At 41.2% G+C, this 19,418-nt stretch overlaps 3 protein-coding genes across 5 annotated transcripts; 2 read left to right on the forward strand and 1 right to left on the reverse strand.

Annotated features, from left to right (window-relative positions):
* The first annotated feature begins 1,275 nt into the window (after positions 1-1,275).
* On the forward strand, positions 1,276-10,480 carry LOC105693729 (aminopeptidase N-like). Its single transcript, XM_012413848.2, has 12 exons — positions 1,276-1,441; positions 2,523-3,026; positions 4,236-4,688; positions 5,863-6,046; positions 6,114-6,273; positions 6,985-7,066; positions 7,147-7,526; positions 7,607-7,884; positions 9,021-9,211; positions 9,291-9,605; positions 9,684-9,762; positions 9,849-10,480. The coding sequence occupies exons 2-12, from the start codon at positions 2,533-2,535 to the stop codon at positions 10,164-10,166; spliced, it is 2,934 nt and encodes a 977-aa protein (XP_012269271.2). The 5' UTR covers positions 1,276-1,441; positions 2,523-2,532; the 3' UTR covers positions 10,167-10,480.
* A 103-nt stretch (positions 10,481-10,583) lies between these two features.
* On the reverse strand, positions 10,584-13,745 carry LOC105693737. Its single transcript, XM_012413862.2, has 4 exons — positions 13,543-13,745; positions 12,529-12,729; positions 12,276-12,449; positions 10,584-11,008 (listed from the first exon to the last, which is right to left on the reverse strand). The coding sequence occupies exons 1-4, from the start codon at positions 13,591-13,593 to the stop codon at positions 10,727-10,729; spliced, it is 708 nt and encodes a 235-aa protein (XP_012269285.2). The 5' UTR covers positions 13,594-13,745; the 3' UTR covers positions 10,584-10,726.
* Positions 13,746-15,238: 1,493 nt separating this feature from the next.
* LOC105691498 (glutathione S-transferase 1-like) lies at positions 15,239-19,045 on the forward strand. Of its 3 annotated transcripts, XM_048658962.1 has the most exons (7): positions 17,056-17,226; positions 17,336-17,665; positions 17,757-18,093; positions 18,156-18,214; positions 18,289-18,439; positions 18,533-18,700; positions 18,790-19,045. In XM_048658962.1, the coding sequence occupies exons 3-7, from the start codon at positions 17,950-17,952 to the stop codon at positions 18,958-18,960; spliced, it is 693 nt and encodes a 230-aa protein (XP_048514919.1). In that variant the 5' UTR covers positions 17,056-17,226; positions 17,336-17,665; positions 17,757-17,949; the 3' UTR covers positions 18,961-19,045. The 3 variants fall into 3 exon arrangements, with proteins under 3 accessions (XP_048514917.1, XP_048514918.1, XP_048514919.1); XM_048658960.1 differs by lacking the exons at positions 18,156-18,214; positions 18,289-18,439; positions 18,533-18,700; positions 18,790-19,045 and adding exons at positions 15,239-16,329; positions 16,430-16,610; positions 16,701-16,856 and having other exon boundaries at positions 16,947-17,226; positions 17,757-17,946; XM_048658961.1 differs by lacking the exons at positions 18,156-18,214; positions 18,289-18,439; positions 18,533-18,700; positions 18,790-19,045 and adding exons at positions 15,239-16,329; positions 16,430-16,610; positions 16,701-16,838 and having other exon boundaries at positions 16,947-17,226; positions 17,757-17,946.
* Positions 19,046-19,418: the final 373 nt, after the last annotated feature.

The following is a 19,418-nucleotide window of genomic DNA, read 5'->3' on the forward strand; positions in this document are numbered from 1 at the left end:
TTTTCAATTTTTTTTTCAATTTTTTTTTCAATTTTTTTTTTTTCTGTCCAATTTTGGGCCAATTTCATTCACGGGACGCACCTCGCGTAACCCGCTGTCCGCGTGATGAAATTTGGTAAACTGGTGAAAAAAAATGTTTCCGAAATTAAAAAAAAAAAAATGAAAAAAAATGGTTGCCATACCCGCAGTGAACTTGGAGAATTATTTTTCTACAAAACCGCGACGGATATTCGATCAATTCCAAGGGGACACGAAAGTCACCGATTAGAATCATATTGTTAATTTTTTTCATAATCCTCCAGCCAAACGTAAGCATAGGCATATCGAAACTATGCCGGTCGGAAATATACCGGGTGGGGAAAAAAAAAAAAAAAAAAAAAAAATGGTAACTTTTCTTTTTCGTTTGAAAAAGCAAAACCAAGCCGAATCTGGCCCCTTCGAAACTCCGTTCGAAAAACCGGATCGTCTCTGTTTTCAGACGGAAGCTCATTTTGGTGCAAAAAACGTCGATCTTAAAATGGCAGGTATAGGTTACCCAATCGAACTACTTTTGCTTTCATTATTTATTGGTTTTTTTTTTTTTTTGTTTTTGTTTTTTTCATCTTTCACAACGGTTCTCAGAAGTATACATACTATAGTGCTGATTATTTGAAGTGACGATTGAGAAGTGCTATCTAATCGATATCTTTATCGATAGATTCGATCAGCCGAATGTGTCCGACGGTGCAGCGCTCGACCGTATAAGATATAGATTTAATAGCGCAATCTCAAAAATAAAAGAGTCATTAAACGGAATTTTCATCTTTCTCGTTTTGGAAATGAATTTTATCGATTTCCGGTTGAAATTTTATTCCTTCCACCGAGCGAATCAACGTGGAATATCAAAAAATGATAATCCGGTCGGCGGAGTATTCTATCCGACGAATAACGGGCGATTGATTATTTTCCGCTTCGTCGCCGTGTAATTCGAAACGGAAGAAAAAATTGAATTTCGACGAAAATTCACGCCACATCTCCGATCGCGACTCCGATTTTCCGGAGGAAAATTCTCGCAGTCCAGACCGAACGGATAATCCCGTCGAATCGTTCGAATGATCGAAACGATTCGAAGTAGACGGGGTATTTCCGATAAGCGTATAACCGCGTTAGGTTATATACTTATTACCTGCACAGCAGATATATTACGTACATTCGAAGATATGAAAAATTTTCGAATAACCGTCCGCTCACGATAAATCAACCCCGCAACTTTCGACCGTTCACAACCTACTTAACGAACACGGCAGTTGTATCGATGCGGCTTTTGCGGCCGATGGCTGATAAGCGATAAGATTAAAAATCTATCAATTTTTGCCAAGTACTACGCGCTTTCTGGATCGTATAAAAGCCCGCGGCTCAAATTACTCCCTAGACTGTTCGATCATCGTCATTACGATCACCAGTGAGTGTCATTCCGTTGTATTGTGGTGGATCTTCTTCTTTTTTTTGTTTTTTTTTCTCTCTCTTTCGTTTCACTCGCCACCTTTGTTTCGGTTGCGAACCCATTTTACCATCGAAAAATCGACCGTTGAATAGATTGGACCTTTTTCTTTCTTCTTGTTTCTCGCTGTTTTCAACTGTAGATCAGGGTGGTGCGAGAAAGCAACATTTTTTTTTGTAATTTTTTTTTTTTAATTATTTTCATCGCGTCTTCTGTGAAAGTACACGCGTCGGTTGGTCGACACGTTTGGAAAGCCCTCGACGAAGATTAGATGGGAGAAAAAAGAAAAAAAAACAATTTCGGGAGTCGCTCGAGTTTGTTGAAAATTAAAAAAAAAAAAATTCGACCAAAATTTGAATTTCTTTGTTTCTCTTTCGTCGATTTTCTCGGTGTTCCGTTGTATTCTAGGTTTCGAGAATTTCGAGTCGACATTTTGATTTCTAAAAGTCGTTCCGAATTTTTTCAACTCTCAAAGTGTACAGTTACACTCCGAGTGTTTTCGAGCGACCTTGAAATCATTTGAAAGTTGATGTACCGAAGAATAGGAATAAAAAAAAAAAAAACGAGATACAAAAAAAAAATGTCGGACAATATTTGAAATGTGCATTTGAAAGTTGCTCGAAAATATTTCAATTAGTAGGTACTTTACTTGGGGGAGTCGGAAAGAAAAAATTTTTTTTGGACTTTTGGAAATCAAAATGTGAACTTGAAAGTTTTGGAATTTTCCATAGTTTTCAATCTAGAATATAACAGAACGACGAAAAGGGAAAAATTCAATTCGAGACAATTTTGCAAATTTTTTCAAAAATCTCGAGCGACCCTTAAAAATTTCTTTTCGAGCAAGTTGAATCGAAACACTTGCGACAGTAAACTCAAAAAGACGAAAATAAATGGTCTTTTTTTTTTCTTTTTTTTTTTTTTGCGCCACCCTAATAATTGTGTCGAATGATAAAAAAATCGTCTAAAACAGTCGCGAAGAAAGTCAGTCGCCGCGCGGGGTAGAGTTTTTAAAAATAATAAATTCGAAAACGTTGCTTCTCAGGTTTATCAAAATGACCTTCGCGAAGGTCTTGCCCCTGGTGGTCCTGCTGGTGTGCCAGGCCACCGCCAGTCCGTTGCTTCGTACGGAATTGGCCCAACTAAAATCGTTGGATCGCGCGGCCGGCGAGGAATATCGGCTGCCGAACGACACGGTACCAATTTCATACGACATCGAACTGGACACCAACATCAGCCCCGACAATTTCTTATACCACGGTCGGGCCACGATAGAACTGACAGTTTTGAGACCGACCGCCAACATCACTCTGCACTCGGATCTATTGACGTACAACGAGAGCCTCGCCACCCTCGAGTCGGAGGACGGGATCCCCCAAAACATATCGAGCCTCAGTTTCGACGAGACTCACGCCTTTCTTATCGTCTCCGTCGACGAGGAACTCCCAGTTGGAAATTATTCCCTCACGCTGTATTACACCGGCGAATTGACCAACGACATGAACGGCTATTACAAAAGTTCGTACGTCAACGCCGAAGGGAACCGGACGTAAGTGAACGATATTTATCGCACACCCGTCAAGTTCCATTGATAGAGCAGAGATCGGGAAATTGAGAAATTCACATTTTCCATTTTTTCGGTTTTTGATCGAACCATGTGATTTATGTTGAAAAATTTCCTGTTTTATTGGAACTGAAAAATTCAATTTGGAAAGATTTTCATTTTGTTTTTAATTGGAAATTTTTATTTTTCCATTTTTCATCGATCGAAAGACGCATAAATTTTTTTAACGATAATTTTGATTATAAAAGTAATCATTATTATTATCATTAAAGAATGTCTTATTATGACAATGATTATCACTGGTGATTGAATTTTTTTTTTTTAACAACAATTTTCTACAATTATGAAAATTCACACTTTTTTAGATAAGAATATCGATTTTTCGGAACGCTATATTTATCCCATTTTTAGGGAGATATCGCAATTCAAATATTGAAAAATAGTGTTTTTTCAAGCTCAGGAAGCTCAAAAATATACTATATTATTATTATAAAGCAAATGATGTGGTTTCGATTAATGAAAAATTGCGAAATGGAAATTTTTCAATTTGAAAAATGGTGAAATGAAAACTTTCCATTTTTCAAATAATGAAAAATCCAAAAAATCAAAATTTTCCATTTTTCAATCAATAAAAAATTGAAAAATATAAAATTCCAATAAAAAAACAATCTGAAAAATTTTTGCAAATTCAATCTTCTAGTTCAATCAAAATCGAAAATTGTTCAATACAAATTACATGGATTGAAAAAATAGAAAAATGGAAAATGAGAATTTTTTTTTGCCAATATCTTCTGAAAAAGAAGCAAACAAATCGATCGATTACCGCGATTCATTGGGCGTTAGTTTTATCGATGATGATCCAACTACTCTGCTTATCTTCGATCGGTGCGGTTGGGCCCGGAAAGAAGACGTTGCGAAATATCCCCAGTCGCCTTCAAGACCCGTGATCGATGAAATTTATTTATCACAACTACATATCTGGAGATTATCGTCGACTCTGCCTTGAGACGACGTTTCGTGTGTCGATTAAATTCGGCCACGGGCCTAATCTCATTTGTCGTAAACCGTTATTGGAGAAACGCTTCCCCCAGCGGTATCTTCGGCATCCGGGATGTCCGTCCGCCGTACGCGTTGCGCGATCCCCTTTCTACCGCACGTCGGATCATCGACAGATTTTCAAGGGTAAATTTTCAGATGGCTAGCCAGCACGCAATTCGAGGCGACCTACGCTCGCCGGGCGTTCCCGTGCTACGACGAACCCGGACTAAAAGCGACCTTCGACATCGCCATAAAACACTATTCGGATTACCACGCGCTCTCGAACATGCCGGTCGCCTCGAGCCTCGCCGATCCCGCGGACGGGAAGAACTGGACCCGCTTCGAGAGGACGCCGCGCATGTCCACCTACCTGATCGCCTTCATCGTCTCGGACTTCGAGGCCATCAAGAACTTCGACGGTACCTACAACGTGTGGACGAAACCGACGGCCATCGCCCGGGGGCGCTGGGCCTTCGACGTCGGCCAATTGGAACTCGCCGCACTCGAACGTTACACGGGCGTGAACTACACGCTGCCGAAAATGGACCAGGCCTCGATCCCGGACTTCGAAGCCGGCGCCATGGAGAACTGGGGGCTGGTCACTTACAGGTATGTTTCGGAAGTTTTCGGAATACGAAAATAGAGGGGAGACGCGACGCCTCCCGAACCGACAGGTCGTCCCTCGAGGGGCATACCGTGGCGCCATTTTTTTTTGGGGGGGGGGGGGGAGGAACGTCGAATTTTTGAAAGGAGTATTCTCCGAAACGGCCGAAGCGATCTCAATGAAATTTGGAAGATCGTTGGAGGAAATCGGAACGAAGTGGCTAAACTTTAGATTTTGTAAAATTCGAAAAAAAAAAAAATAATACATTCATAGGAATCTATTTACCCTGTGAAATAATTGAAAAATTCGTATTTGTACTTCACAGATCCCAATATCCGGAGTTTAGCCATTGCAGAAGACCAAAACACGCATTTTTTTTTCGAACTTTGCAAAATCCGAAGTTTAGCCACTTCGTTCCGATTTCCTCTAACGATTTTCCAAATTTCATACAGATTGCTTCAGCCGTTTCAGAGAACACAGCTTCCAAAAATTCGATGTTCCTCCCCCTCCACAAAATGACGACTCGATATGCCCCTTAACGGGTGAAAATGGGTGTAAGGTGGCGTATTTTGGTTGATTTTCGTGAATTTTTTTAACGTGTAAGGAATATATATAAATTTTTTAAATTTTGGGTCTATTTCATACATATATTCGAGAGTATGTAAGAAAATTTTCAACAATTTTTTAGTGAAAAATGACGTGGATTTCAGCCGCCGGACGGTCGGCCATTTCGCGTACATCGCCGGGGGTAAACAATTTTAACGCGAAATTGATTTTTCAAAAAAATTTACTTCTTACACTAGTACGGTCTATTCTATGCGAACCTCGATATAACTATTCGCAAAAAAAGATGAAAAAAAAATCGATAATTTCCATTCTTTTGAGCAGTTCAAAAATTGATTTCGATTTTTCTGCATGTTTTTTCACTTTTCTTTTTCAATAAAAACGTGGTAAAAATAAAGATAAGTTCGAAAAATGTAGTTTCGAAAAAAAAGCGCGTTTGAAAATCACAGAGTGTCATCGAAGGTAAAATTGAGGCAGTATGATCAATCAATTTAAACAGCTCACTAATTGAATCGGTTTAGATTTCGCTTCGAAATTCGATTCACGAAAGAAAAACAAACAAACAGAAAAAAACAAAATGGCCACACCTGTAACATCCCCCCTCAATTGTTTCAGGGAGTCGATGTTCCTCTACACCGAAAACGTGAGCACGACGGCTACGAAACAGTCGATAGCGTCGACCATCTCCCACGAATTCGGCCACCAGTGGTTCGGCGACCTGGTCAGTCCGGCCTGGTGGAAGTACCTCTGGCTCAACGAAGGATTCGCTACTTTCTTCGAATGGATAACAACCGACGAGGTACGTCAACGACCTCGAAATGTTCGCTACGATTTCTAACCGCTTCGATTATCCCCCGTTTCCGCAGGCAGGTGAAAATTGGCGGATGTCCGACCAGTTCGTAATCAAAGATCTCCAATCGAGCGCGTTCGTCGTCGACAGTTCTCCGAACTCCCACCCCATGAACGTCGACGTATGGACCCCGGGTCAGATCAGCAACATTTTCGACACCATATCCTACGCCAAAGGTGAGACTATAACGACGTCTCTATTAGGGTGGGTCGAAAAAAAACGTTTTACTTTTTTTTTTTTTGGATCTCACACAGAAAAACTTCTTGCTAAGCACCTTTAGAAAGGACTCACCCGTTATGGGCTCTTAATATTAATGGAAACATTATCCTCATCATAGATTTCTATTTTCAATTCAGTTTGATATTCAAAAAGTCATATCTCATCACAAATAGCTCGTTAAACCCGGACCATCGTCAATATTTGTGGGAAATTTAACGCTCTACAAAAATGTTCTCTTATACTTTTTCGATAAATCTCACCATTTCGAAGATATTCCCATTCGAATTCCAATATGCAGTGCATGTGAGAAAAAAAAAAAAAAAAAAATTGCGAAAATTCGAAAAAGTATAAGAGACCATTTTTGTAGAGCGTTAAATTTCCTACAAATATTGACGATGGTCCGGGCTTAACGAGCTATTGGCGATGAAATATGACTTTTTGAATATCAAACTAAATTGAAAATAGAAATCTATGATGAGGATAATGTTTCCATTAATATTAAGAACCCATAATGGGTATGTCCTCTCTGAAGGTGCCTAGCGACGAGTTCTTGTGTGTGAGATCCAAACAAAAATAAATAAATAAATAAAACGTTTTTTTTTTACCCACCGTAGTCTCTACATAGCGAATAATTACGTAATCCAGCTGTCGCTCCGTTCGTTTTCCAGCCGGCTGTGTGATCCGCATGATGTCGCACTTTTTGACCGAGTACGTCTTCAGGGATGGTTTAAAGAAATATTTGGACGCCAAGTGAGTCCCTCTAAGATCAGGGTCGAAATTTCGCGTTGTTTTTTATTTCTTTTCCGCTCATCGCCGTCTTTCTTCTGCAGCGCGTACGGCGCGGCGACGTCGGACGACCTCTTCGCGGCGTTGGAGGAGGCCAAGCGGGAGGCCGGCATCCTGCCGCACGTCGACGTCAAGGAGGTGATGGACACCTGGGTGAACCAGATGGGATACCCGGTTGTCACGGTCACCAGAAACTACACGACGAGCACCGCCGAGGTCTCCCAGGAGCGTTATCTGAGCGTGAACGCCACCACGACCGACGACCACGACTACAAATGGTGGATCCCCCTGAACTGGGCCTCCGAAGCTAGCCCCTATTTCAACGAGACCGTCCCCACCAGCTGGATCCGCGCCCAGGACGAGAGCGTCATCAAGAGCGGTTTCGACCCCGAGGGGTGGATCATTCTGAACATACAGCAAACCGGTAAATATATCGACTGGAATTCCGGCGTCCCCGCGGACAAACGGCCCCGATTCATCCACCGATTCTTTTCGACCGAACAGGCTTCTACCGGGTGAACTACGACGAAAGGAACTGGGCCTACATCGCCAAGTATCTGAACAGCGAATCCTACGGTAATATTCACGTCCTGAACCGCGCGGCGCTCATCGACGACGCACTCAATCTCGCTACGACGAACCGCGTCTCCTACACAACGGTATTCAACATACTCGCCTATCTCCAACGCGAAGTCGACTACGTTCCCTGGTACGCGGCCTTCACCGGATTAACTTACATCGACCGTTACTTGGCGAACACGGAACAGTACGGACAGTTCAGGGTAACGCCATTTTGTCGTCCGCTAAAATTAAGGGAGGGAAATATGGAGCCTAACCTGATCTGATCTCTTTCCTTCTTCAGATAAAAATAGAGCCTAACCTGATCTGATCTCTTTTCTTCTTCAGATAAAAATAGAGCCTAACCTGATCTGATCTCTTTTCTTCTTCAGATAAAAATAGAGCCTAACCTGATCTGATCTCTTTTCTTCTTCAGATAAAAATAGAGTCTAACCTGATCTGATCTCTTTTCTGCTTCAGATATAAATAGAGCCTAACCTGATCTGATCTCTTTTCTGCTTCAGATATAAATAGAGCCTAACCTGATCTGATCTCTTTCCTTCTTCAGATAAAAATAGAGCCTAACCTGATCTGATCTCTTTTCTTCTTCAGATAAAAATAGAGTCTAACCTGATCTGATCTCTTTTCTGCTTCAGATATAAATAGAGCCTAACCTGATCTGATCTCTTTTCTGCTTCAGATATAAATAGAGCCTAACCTGATCTGATCTCTTTCCTTCTTCAGATAAAAATAGAGCCTAACCTGATCTGATCTCTTTTCTTCTTCAGATAAAAATAGAGTCTAACCTGATCTGATCTCTTTTCTGCTTCAGATATAAATAGAGCCTAACCTGATCTGATCTCTTTTCTGCTTCAGATATAAATAGAGCCTAACCTGATCTGATCTCTTTCCTTCTTCAGATAAAAATAGAGCCTAACCTGATCTGATCTCTTTTCTTCTTCAGATAAAAATAGAGTCTAACCTGATCTGATCTCTTTTCTGCTTCAGATATAAATAGAGCCTAACCTGATCTGATCTCTTTTCTGCTTCAGATATAAATAGAGCCTAACCTGATCTGATCTCTTTCCTTCTTCAGATAAAAATAGAGCCTAACCTGATCTGATCTCTTTTCTTCTTCAGATAAAAATAGAGTCTAACCTGATCTGATCTCTTTTCTGCTTCAGATATAAATAGAGCCTAACCTGATCTGATCTCTTTTCTTCTTCAGATAAAAATAGAGCCTAACCTGATCTGATCTCTTTCCTTCTTCAGATAAAAATAGAGCCTAACCTGATCTGATCTCTTTTCTGCTTCAGATAAAAATAGAGCCTAACCTGATCTGATCTCTTTTCTTCTTCAGATTTTCACGGCGTTCCTGATGGAGGCCGCTTTCGAGTCCGTTGGAATCAAGGAGGCGGCGGACGACGACCACGTGACCCGCCTGCACAGGATCAACGTCGTAAACTACGCCTGCCGATACGGCCTCCAGGATTGCAGAGACGCGGCCCAAAAGTCGCTCAACGATTGGCTCGACGATCCCGCGGCTAATCCGTAGGTCGAATATTCCTATCGAACGAACGACGACGCGCCTCATCGATCCTCTCATTTTTCGTTCACTCTCCTCTTACAGCCTCTCCTCGGATTTGATCAGCAACACGATCTGCGCAGGATTGCGCAACGCCAACGCTACCCTGTGGAACAAAACTTTGGAGGCTTATTTCGCTTCGAATTCGAGCGCCGATCAGAGAGCGCTGTTGGTCGGTCTCGGTTGCAGCGAGGACGCGACGATAATCAACGATTGGCTCCACGCCATCATAGATCCCTCGACGAATCTGAGCACCTCGGCGTCGTACTCGGCCTTCACCTACGTCTATCAGGGAAGTCCTTACAACGTTGAACGCGCCTTCGATTTCCTTGAGGCGAACTTCAACGAAACGCTCGAATAGTGAGTACATATTTTCTCCGAGTATATGGAAATAATTCCACCCCTTTTCCCCGTTATTTTACGCCTCGCCCATTTCAGCTTCGGTAGGGCGTCGAGGATCGAAACTTTCGTCGAGGGGATCAGCTACAGGATCACGACCGAGACCCAGCAGGCCAAGGTGAGTCCCCCCGATAATTTCGTCGACGACGATAACCGAGGGAGTCGCAAATATTAACGATAACGACTCACCTCGCCCGATTTCAGCTCAAGGCGTTCTTGAACGCCCATTCGGACGTCCTCGGCAGCTCCTCGATAGCGAGTTCCTTGCAATTGATAGAGACCAATCTCGCCTGGTCCTATTCGCATATTGGAGAAATAAACGATTGGCTCGTCACCGTACTACCGGGTATAATAAATCCGGTGACCCCCACCGACCCTACGCCAACAAGCGAGGAAACTCCGACAACAAGCGAGGAAACTCCGACGACGGAAGAGGACACCGATGGAAAGGGTGCCGGGTCTGCTTTGACGGCGTCGTTCGGTGTCTTTGTAGCAATTTTGGCAGCTCTGTACCTCAAGTAGAATTTGGACGACCCCGTAGAATCAGGATAAGGTCGAGAAAAGAAGAAATTAGCAGCTGCGGGGAATGAGATGAAATAAGAAAAAAAGTAAAAACTCGACTCGGCGGACGGCTGAGCGACGCCATATTGGAAATTCGTTATACACGGGTATGAACGAGGAAACCGAGAAACGTTCAATCACGATTCGATCGTGATTGATTACAAACAAATGCCGCTCCAGTCTTACTTGTTTTGTAAACTATATCGATATTGAATGACCGTAGGTTAAGATGATAGATAAATATAACGTAAGGAAAGAACTTTTTTAATCACGGATTTCTCCGCCGATTTTTTTCAAACACTCGTTATGAAAACCTTTGAGCGGACAAAGATCCGCTTGCCTCCTACACGGCTAACCGTCGATCGACGAGACGTTCGGTTTTCCGAAGAAAAAAAAAAATTTTATTCCGATATCGTACAAAAATAAACTTAACCTAACCTAACCTAGCTACGAATACTCGGGGCGAGGCATCGGCGTCGTCCAAGATGGCGGCCGAATATCTCGACGGTCGTTCGAGCGAATCAGAGCGCGGCGACGCACTGATTCGCCTCAAATTTCGCGCTGCTCACGTCGTCGCGGACGTTCGCCACCGGTCCCCCGTTGCAATTGATAGCGTTTACCTGCGCTGTGCTCGATACCGATGCCGAATTATTTATCACGTCGTTCGCCGTCGACTGGAATGCCTGAACCAGTTGCGCCCCTTCCGGTAATTTACCGACCACGCAGGACTCCATTTGTTGGACGCTCGTCGCGAAGCAGGAGGTCATTATCGAATCGTAATACGAGAGAACCTGCTGACCCGACTGAAATCAAAGGTACGTCGCCGTTTGCACAAAATTTCGTCAACGATCTACGGATTAAGTGTGCCTAATAGGGTGTTTCAAAAAAAAAAAAAAAAAAAATTTTTTTTTTTTTCCTCGATGGTGTCGATAAGTTGAAAGTAGATTTAAAAACAAGAATTTTGGCGCCCATTAGAGCCCTTAATATTGATGTTAAGGTTTGCCTCAATCCATTTGTAATTTTTCCATTTAAGTAACACAGGAAAATTTTTTTTTCATTTTTGAATTTCAATTACTTCGGAATGGCTTGCTTCCGCAACATCCCAATGAGAGGTTTTTACAGGGAATTTCACGCTCTACAAAAAACGTCTGAAGGTCGAAGTTCCTCCGATCAACCGTTTCAAAGATATCTTCGTTCAAAAGTAACATCAAGCAAAAAGTTCATTTATTTTCCAATAAAATTGCGAAAAAAATCATACTTTACAATTATATTGTTTTTCGTTGTGAAGATTTGATTGTTTAATGAAATCTATTAGTATTTGGTAGAAAATGAAATAAATTTGTTATAAAATAGACCCAAAAATCATTTGTTTGATATTTTTAACTTTTATATTTATGTATTTGTACTTTTTGTGAATTACGTATGGAGTAAATAAGCAGAAAAGAAGTTAAAAATCTCAGATCAACAGAATTCGATTGATTTTACAAAAAAGAACAATATAAATATAAAGTATGATTTTTTTTCGCAATTTTATTGGAAAATATTTGAAATTTTTGCTTGATGTTACTTTTGAACGAAGATATCTTTGAAACGGTTGATCGGAGGAACTTTGACCTTCAGACGTTTTTTGTAGAGCGTGAAACTCCCTATAAAAACCTCTCACTGGGATGTTGCGGAAACAAGCCATTCCGAAGTAATCGAAATTCAAAAATGAAAAAAAAAATCTTCCTGTTATTTAAATGGAAAAATTACAAACGGATTGAGGCAAATTTTAACATCAATATTAAGGGCTCTAATGGGCGCCAAAATTCTTGTTTTTAAATGTACTTTCAATTTCTCGACACCATCAAGAGAAAAAAAATTTTTTTTTTTTTTTTTTTTTTAAACATCCTAGTGCCTATGGTTGATCCTTATCTCTGATATCGAGATAAAAAAAATACTCTCTTCTGCTCTCGGTAACTAAGAGTCGGTGTGGAATATTTAGAAAATATTTCGCAGCCCTTCGAGTAAAACTCCGAAAATCGGAGGAAGGGGTGACGGTAAAAAAAATCTAGGGGACTGGGAACTCACCGTGATCGCGGCGTCGAAATTATTCTGAGTATCGCTGACGGAACTCAGAACGGCGTCGCGACAGCCGTCCAGATCGTTCCACGATTTCATCGAGGATTCTCGGAGTTTTGCCTTCGCCGCGTCGTAGCAGTGCGTCGCGTCCTTTCCTTCCGCCGTCGATCTCTTGGTGGAGTCCTGCGGAAAGAAGGAAAAAGGAAAAACGGTATACAAGGGTATTCGGTGGAGGGAAAAATTTAGCGAGGGATCGGCTCACCTCTACGCTCTTCAACGCCGGATTGACGAGGGCGTTTATCTCTTGCATTGAATGTATTTTAGCGTCGCTCAACTGCCGGCTCATTTTCGAGTCGAATTGACGGCTCTCTCGTTCCAGACGATTTTTCGTGCTCTGCACCGTAGACTTTTGACGGGCTATACCCATCCGCAGGGTGTTCAGCATACCGTAACCTGAAACCGACTTCGGTCACGTGGCCGGAAAACGGTTGAAAGATCATTAAAAAATATCGCGCTGATCCTGGATGTGACGGACGATGTATGGAGGAGAAAATAATTCGCGTTACTAATCCCAAAACGGCGTATCAAAAATTTCTCTTCTTTTCTCTCTAATCAACTTCAATACGAGTAAAATGTAGGAATATCTAGAAATAATGAAAAAAAAATGTTTTTTTTGGACACGCCTTTTTGGCTTTAAGATAAAAAAAAATTTTAAGGCCAAACGCGCGTAGCGTTTTTTTTTTTTTTTCTTAATTATTATTAATTATCAGGCCAAAACAAGAAAAAAGAATTGCAAAAGTATGTAGTAAAAATATTATGACTTCCCAAGTTTATTTATTTGAATAAAAAAAAAAAAATTCTTTTCGCTTGTGCAATTCCAATTATGATGCCGGCATTAATGAGTTCTAATCGATTATGCTTTAATCGCGCAAACTACGACAATATTACATACTGTTAAAATATAAATAAATTATATTTTTACTTTCCTTTTTAATTTTTTTTCTCGTTTTGGCCTAATAATTAATAATAATCAAGAAAAAAAAAAAAAAAAACGATACGCCCTTTTGGCCTTAAGAATTCTTTTTCTTGAAGCAAAAAAGTCGTATCTCGAAACATTTTTTTTTCATTATTTCTACATATTTCTACAATTTTACTACTATTGAAGTTGATTAGAGAGAAAATTTTTTTTTTTTGAACCGCCCTTTTGGCTCTGCAGCGAGCTTAAAAGGGCGCAGATTTTGAGTTACGCCCTACTTTTGGCATTATAGATATTCACCTGGAGTATTCCGCAAAAAGCGAGGATCGCAAGAGCGACGGGTGTCTTCATTTTTCGGATTTTAATCGACGATAGCGATCGCGAACGTAAAAGAATATAACGAAAATTACGATGAAACTATAGGTAATAAAACGCCGTGAATTATCGTCTCTTTGACGCGCGGTTCCTTCCACTCTAATTGTAAGTACTGCTATGCGCCTCGTGAATCTCCGTTCGTTTATTTTATTGCGAGTCTGTACAGCGATAAGCCGAGAACGATCACGGTGAGTGTAAAAATGTTCGTAAGTATACATAATCTCTTCTTACGATTATTCTGGGTAAACATCGCTCCGCATTAATTTTGCAATTAGAGCGGTTATTCCCTGCAGCAGCCGTCTTTTATCAACGCAGAAACGTGTTGCGGTAGCCGTCAACTAGCAGAAAAAATAATTGTAAATATTCATTCGTTACGTCATACGCGTTTCGTGATTTCAATGTCTCGCAATTTATCTGCGAATTATCTGAATTCCCGAGCGATTATGTGTGATTCGTTTAGAAAATTTTCTGTCGCTGCAAACGACGAGTATGAGATCTGTTCAGAGTGTGAAAAAATCTTTTAAAATCGCGTACGGTGTGGCATTGGCCTATTTTGACGGGATAAAATGATATCGAAACTTTGGAATGACGCGATTTTTTTTATAAGTTTTGAAAAAAATTCACTGAAAGTGATGCATTTCCGGGCGTTCAATCAGATTGATCGAAGAAAATCCGCGACGAATTGTTGGAATTATCGCGACGATTTATCGCTTAGAGCAGGAATAAAGAAAAAAAACAAAAAAAATAACAGAAAAAGTAAAAACAGAACAACCAAGAACATTGTAATATACGTTCATAACTCCCAGTTTTGTAAACAAATCCTTGTTTACGGGATCCAAATACAAAGATTCGCTGCCTTGTCATTATTCCTTATTTCTTCCTCCATTTGTCCTCAATTTTTTTTCATTTTCTAGATAGATAAAATTTTAATCAATTACCGGATGTCCTTTATCTCCTGCTAGCCCCCAATGATATTCGGGTCAAGTAACACGACCTCAGATTTATTTCAAGATTTTTCCGAAATTTTTCCAATTTTTTTTTCATCTATTTTTCAATTCATTTTCCAATCACCGCAATATTCACAGGATGTAGAAGGCGCCTATTGATATAAAATCAAAGTCGCACTATCCTAGATTCATTCCCAAATTTTTTCTAATTTATTCCGATTTTTTCCGTTTTTTTAAAAAGTATTTTTCACTTTCGCCGGCCCTGGGCGGGTCTGGGCTCCTGAAACTCTTGTCACGGCCCTATTCTGTTGGCCACGCCCACATTCTCTCAGCCACGCCCATAGATGACACGGAATTATCAGCTAGCGCCATCCCACGGAAACTTCGCGAATTATTTTCTCAAGTTTCTTGCCGATTGACGTCAGGCAACCCGTTGCTGTTAATTGTGTTGTAGTTCGCTACCTGGACATTCGGCCCCATTTAGGGGCGTGGCCAAGAGGATGTGGGCGTGGCCAATAGAACAGGGCCGCATCAAGAGTTTCAGGGGCTCAGACCCGCCCAGGGTCGGCGCAAGTGAAAAATAATTTTGAAAATACGGAAAAAATAAAAAAAAAAAAAACCAAAAAAAAATAGAAAAAATTTCGAATGAATCTAGGTTAGTGTGACTCTTGTAGCATATCAGTAGGCGCCTGCTAGACAATCTAGAAGTTGCGGTATTTGGAGAATAATTTAAAATAAGATTAAAAATTGGAAAAAAAATTGGGAAAATTTCGGAAAAATCTTCAAATGAAAATCAGGTAGTGTTACTTCACCTGCATATTATTGGACGCTAGCAGGAGACAAAGGAGATCCAGTAATTATTAGAAATCTATTGAGATAATGAAAAAAATTGAGGATAAATGGAGGAGGAAAGAAGGAATGATGACGAGGTAGTGATTTTTTGTATTTTGATATTGGAAACAAGAATCTGATTACAAAGTTAAACAACCACTGAGAGTTATAATGGTGTTGCGATGTTTTTTACTTTTTCAAGTGGTAAATTATAGCGATAACTCCAACGATTCGATAAGTCCATTAATTTAAATGAAATATTTTCATTTCCCAGCTTAACAACGCAACAAAAAAAAAAGCTAAAATTTAGGAAACTAGAGATTACCATTGACTTGAAAATCGAAATGTTCAATTTATTCTGCTTCAGATAGCGAAAAATTACAACGATATCTTGTTCAATTCGATATAGATAAAATATTTCCAATAGTAGTACGGATTCCTGTTGAAAAAAAAAAAGATATCGTGTATCCTGCCTAAAATTTGAACGCTGTGAATTTGAACGTTCTTTCTATTCCTCTAACTTCATCTCTTTTGAACATTGAAACATTGATAATATTCCAAATTTCCAAATCGATATGAAGTAAGTTTCAAGTGATCGCTCTCCAATCAATCAATTGTAAGCTCCGTATATCACGTCAGTCTTGAAACCAAGTTCAATTCCTACACTTCTGCTTCTTTTCTCTCGCAATCAAAATTTACAGGTTAAAAATTTCATTACACACTCCGCGGTCATCCATCCGAACAGCATCTCGTTCGAATTAAGTTTCTCGCGAAATCGTCGACACTCCAGACAAATTCTTTATAAAAAAAATAATAGTTCAATAAATAAATAATACAATAGATAAAAAAAAAAAAAGATAGCTATGTCACGGATTGCCGCAAACTTACCCGTCAGAGCAACGAAATCGGCTGCTTCAAGTTTGTCTTCCGATTGGTGAGTATAGTATAACATAACTGACCATTAAAATAATCTTCGCGCTGCAGATTCGCTCCTCATAATTTCCGGGTAAAATGAAAACTCATCGAATTCTTAGCAATGCGGCGGAGACGCTTTACGACGCCCTGGTCGAAGGTCACGCGATGCATCGAAGAAAATCGTCTGCGCTCTGGAATTGCCCGCGGAAAGCGATCAGGACCGTCGACTCCATGAGCAGGATCGAAGGAAATTTAATAAAACCGGAATCGAAATCCTTGAAATCGGCGATGGAGAACAAAGTAAAATACGATCGATAAAATCAATACGACATTCGCAGGGTTCGTACAAAGTCAATAACCTGAATAACTCGTGTTGTTATCCTCTCGTAGAAATACAAAAGAAAGATGAAAAATCGCGTCAAGCGCCACATCAACCGCATTTCGGAACTGGCCAAGCCCAAAATACTCCCAAACAATAATATTCGGGGGGCTCGAAACGATCCGGGGAAAAAAAACTCCAACAATAAGGCGAGCTTTCGGAATTCAGTATTAAAAAAAAAAAAAAAAAAAAAAAACTTTTTCCACAAAACAGCAAAGCCCAAAAATACGTACATATTCCTTCCGTTCGCTGTATAGGATGCCGTTGCGAAGAAAAAGTCCTGCGGTGTTTTGAAAACTAAGAAACAACTTCGGTTATCTGGCGCCCCGAAGATTGCGGATAATCCGCTAACAATAAGGAATGAAACGCGGAATATCGCGAGCGGCGAAACTTTGCCGTTGCAGTCAAAAGGAGCGTTCGTTAAATCGTCGTACAAAATTAGCGAGCGCACGAAAAGACTGGCGGAGCCGAGAACGCGAGAGGAGGCGGAAATCCGACCGCCCGGAAAAATCGCGGAGTCCGCCCTCTTCGCTACCGGTCAGATTTTCTACTTCTTTTATCCTTTTCTGAATTCAACAAACCCCCATAAATTTGTTCGTCGCGTGATTTCCTTTTTTTCTCTCTCTCTCTCTCCATTCCATATCAGCTTCGAGGAGGCTCGTCGAACTCGCCAGGCCGAAGAGTAAACCGCGTGCGGCGGGTCTTCGGGCGGAAGAAGAAGAAGAAGAAGCCGACGACGACGACGACGGTGTGGAGAAAAGAAACGCCTTCGCCGTAAGCCGCGAAGCTCTGAGAGCGACTTGCAGTCGGAGGATCGCCGATTTGTCGATCCCCAAGAGCCGGAGAATCCGCTCGTCGAAAGAGGAAAAAAATAACCGCGGCGTGAAATCGGAGTGCCGGAACGACGAGCCGCCATCTTGGAACAAACGGTGATCGTTCAGACCCGGCTGACGATCGGACTGCTCCGAAAAAAACTGTAAGAATCCAAAACCGCGACCGTTCGGACTTTGTGCGTGACGCGTAATCCGTTCAATGGGATTACTAAATCTCGAGTGTTTTATCTGCAGATGGACGATTCCGATTACCAATCGTTTCGCAACGGACGCGGAGGCCCTGCCGACCGGAGATTAACGGCCGATTGTTACGGTACGAGATAAAATTGCGCGGACTCATGGCCCTCGAAAGCGAGTATAAAACGGCGAATTCGAGGCGGGATTATCTTATTACGAGGAACGGGGAAAAACTCGCCGGCCGAGAAAAATGACCATTATTTTGTACAGCGTCCGGGGAGCGACCCCGCCCGGTAGGGCGGTCGAAACATTCGTGAAAATATTGAATCTCGTCGTGGACATTCGCTACGTCGATTTCACGACCAGAGAGCATCGCCTGCCGTCGTTCCAGAAGGTGAGATCAAGTGGAAGTGAAAGCCGACCAGCGGCTCAGTTAAAAATCGCAAATATTTACAGCTCAACCCCGCTCAACAAATTCCCGTCTTGGACGACAACGGATACGTTCTGACCGACAGGTGATTGATATTTTGCCCCTCTCGTTTGTCACTCGAAAACGTTCATTCGTTCGAAATATCGAATCTGCTTACAGCCACGCGATAATCGCTTACCTCCTGACGGTTTACGGGTCGAAAGAAATCGTCGAGGAGTACTATCCGACGGATCCGAAGAAGCGAGGACTGATAAACGCGATGTGGCATTTCGAAACTGGGATGCTCTTCGACAGACTGAAAGCTATCATTGCAAGTAGAGTTGGCAGGGTGACCTCCCGAACTTCGATGACGTTTGGGGAGTCAGTGTTACTGAAAAACTTCGTTTAACGATTGCTGTTGCAGTTGCCGCTTTACATGAAGAAGGACCACGACGTGCCTCTGGACAGGACCGAGTGGCTCGCTGACGGACTGAAGATTTTCGACGACCTCCTCGAGGGTAAGAAATGGATGGCTGGAGATCGTCTGTCCGTTGCCGACATTTCGGCGATAGCGACCATAGATCTGATCGACGTGAGTGTGGCCTCTGCTTTAATTTGTTTGTTTTTTTTTCCCATTCCGTTACAGCAGCGCGCTGAACACGTTTTTGCGAATATTTACAGTTCGTGGTGCCGGTCAAGTATTACAAAAATATCCGCGAGTGGGCGGAAAGGGTTCGAAGGACTTCGCCGTTCTACGAAGAGGTACGCGGTAACCGGGTCGATCAGTTCGAAGCACTTTTCAAAAAATTCAACTACGACGCCGAGGAACGGTGGAACCGACTGAAGGGGTGAAGTAAAATTTGGATGAAATTATGTCTCGAATCTTTGAAAATAATCAACGTCAAACATCGGGAAATAATATCTTCGATTAACTTTGGAAAATAGGAGATAATCTATTGGTTGTAAATGTGTGGTACAATAAAAAAAAAAAAAAAAGACAATGTGTGTACAAGGTGGTTTCTCACCTTTTTTTTTTCATGCAAAAAATTGAGAAATGCGTAGAGGAGGGTTTTCAATCGAATAAGGAGGTATTAAAAATTTCAAAAATTGTATTGATTTTCTAAAATTCTTTTCTACAATTGATAAAGTACGTAAATTTGTATAATATAGAGTTAAAAAAGTAGCTAGATATCTTACGGGATTCTAAGGCACGTCCTCTTCTGTAAAATACCTAATAATTCGTATATGATAATCTTTTAGCTGCTCTCTCAGAATTATCAATACAATAATCTTTGCATAATCAACATTTT

The sequence above is a fragment of the Athalia rosae genome, chromosome 7, assembly GCF_917208135.1.
Source record: "Athalia rosae chromosome 7, iyAthRosa1.1, whole genome shotgun sequence".
Lineage (NCBI taxonomy): Eukaryota > Metazoa > Arthropoda > Insecta > Hymenoptera > Athaliidae > Athalia > Athalia rosae.

Coding starts and splice junctions, on each gene's coding strand:
- LOC105693729 (XM_012413848.2), top strand. CDS start 2,533: ATGACCTTCGCGAAGGTCTTGCCCCTGGTGGTCCTGCTGGTGTGCCAG. Junction 6,274..6,984: donor CACCATATCCTACGCCAAAG/GTGAGACTATAA, acceptor TTCGTTTTCCAG/CCGGCTGTGTGATCCGCATG. Junction 7,527..7,606: donor TCTGAACATACAGCAAACCG/GTAAATATATCG, acceptor TCGACCGAACAG/GCTTCTACCGGGTGAACTAC.
- LOC105693737 (XM_012413862.2), bottom strand. CDS start 13,593: ATGAAGACACCCGTCGCTCTTGCGATCCTCGCTTTTTGCGGAATACTC. Junction 12,730..13,542: donor CTTTTTGCGGAATACTCCAG/GTGAATATCTAT, acceptor ACGTGACCGAAG/TCGGTTTCAGGTTACGGTAT. Junction 11,009..12,275: donor ATTTCGACGCCGCGATCACG/GTGAGTTCCCAG, acceptor CTTTGATTTCAG/TCGGGTCAGCAGGTTCTCTC.
- LOC105691498 (XM_048658960.1), top strand. CDS start 16,259: ATGTCACGGATTGCCGCAAACTTACCCGTCAGAGCAACGAAATCGGCT. Junction 16,330..16,429: donor TCAAGTTTGTCTTCCGATTG/GTGAGTATAGTA, acceptor TCGAATTCTTAG/CAATGCGGCGGAGACGCTTT. Junction 16,611..16,700: donor AATCGGCGATGGAGAACAAA/GTAAAATACGAT, acceptor ATCCTCTCGTAG/AAATACAAAAGAAAGATGAA.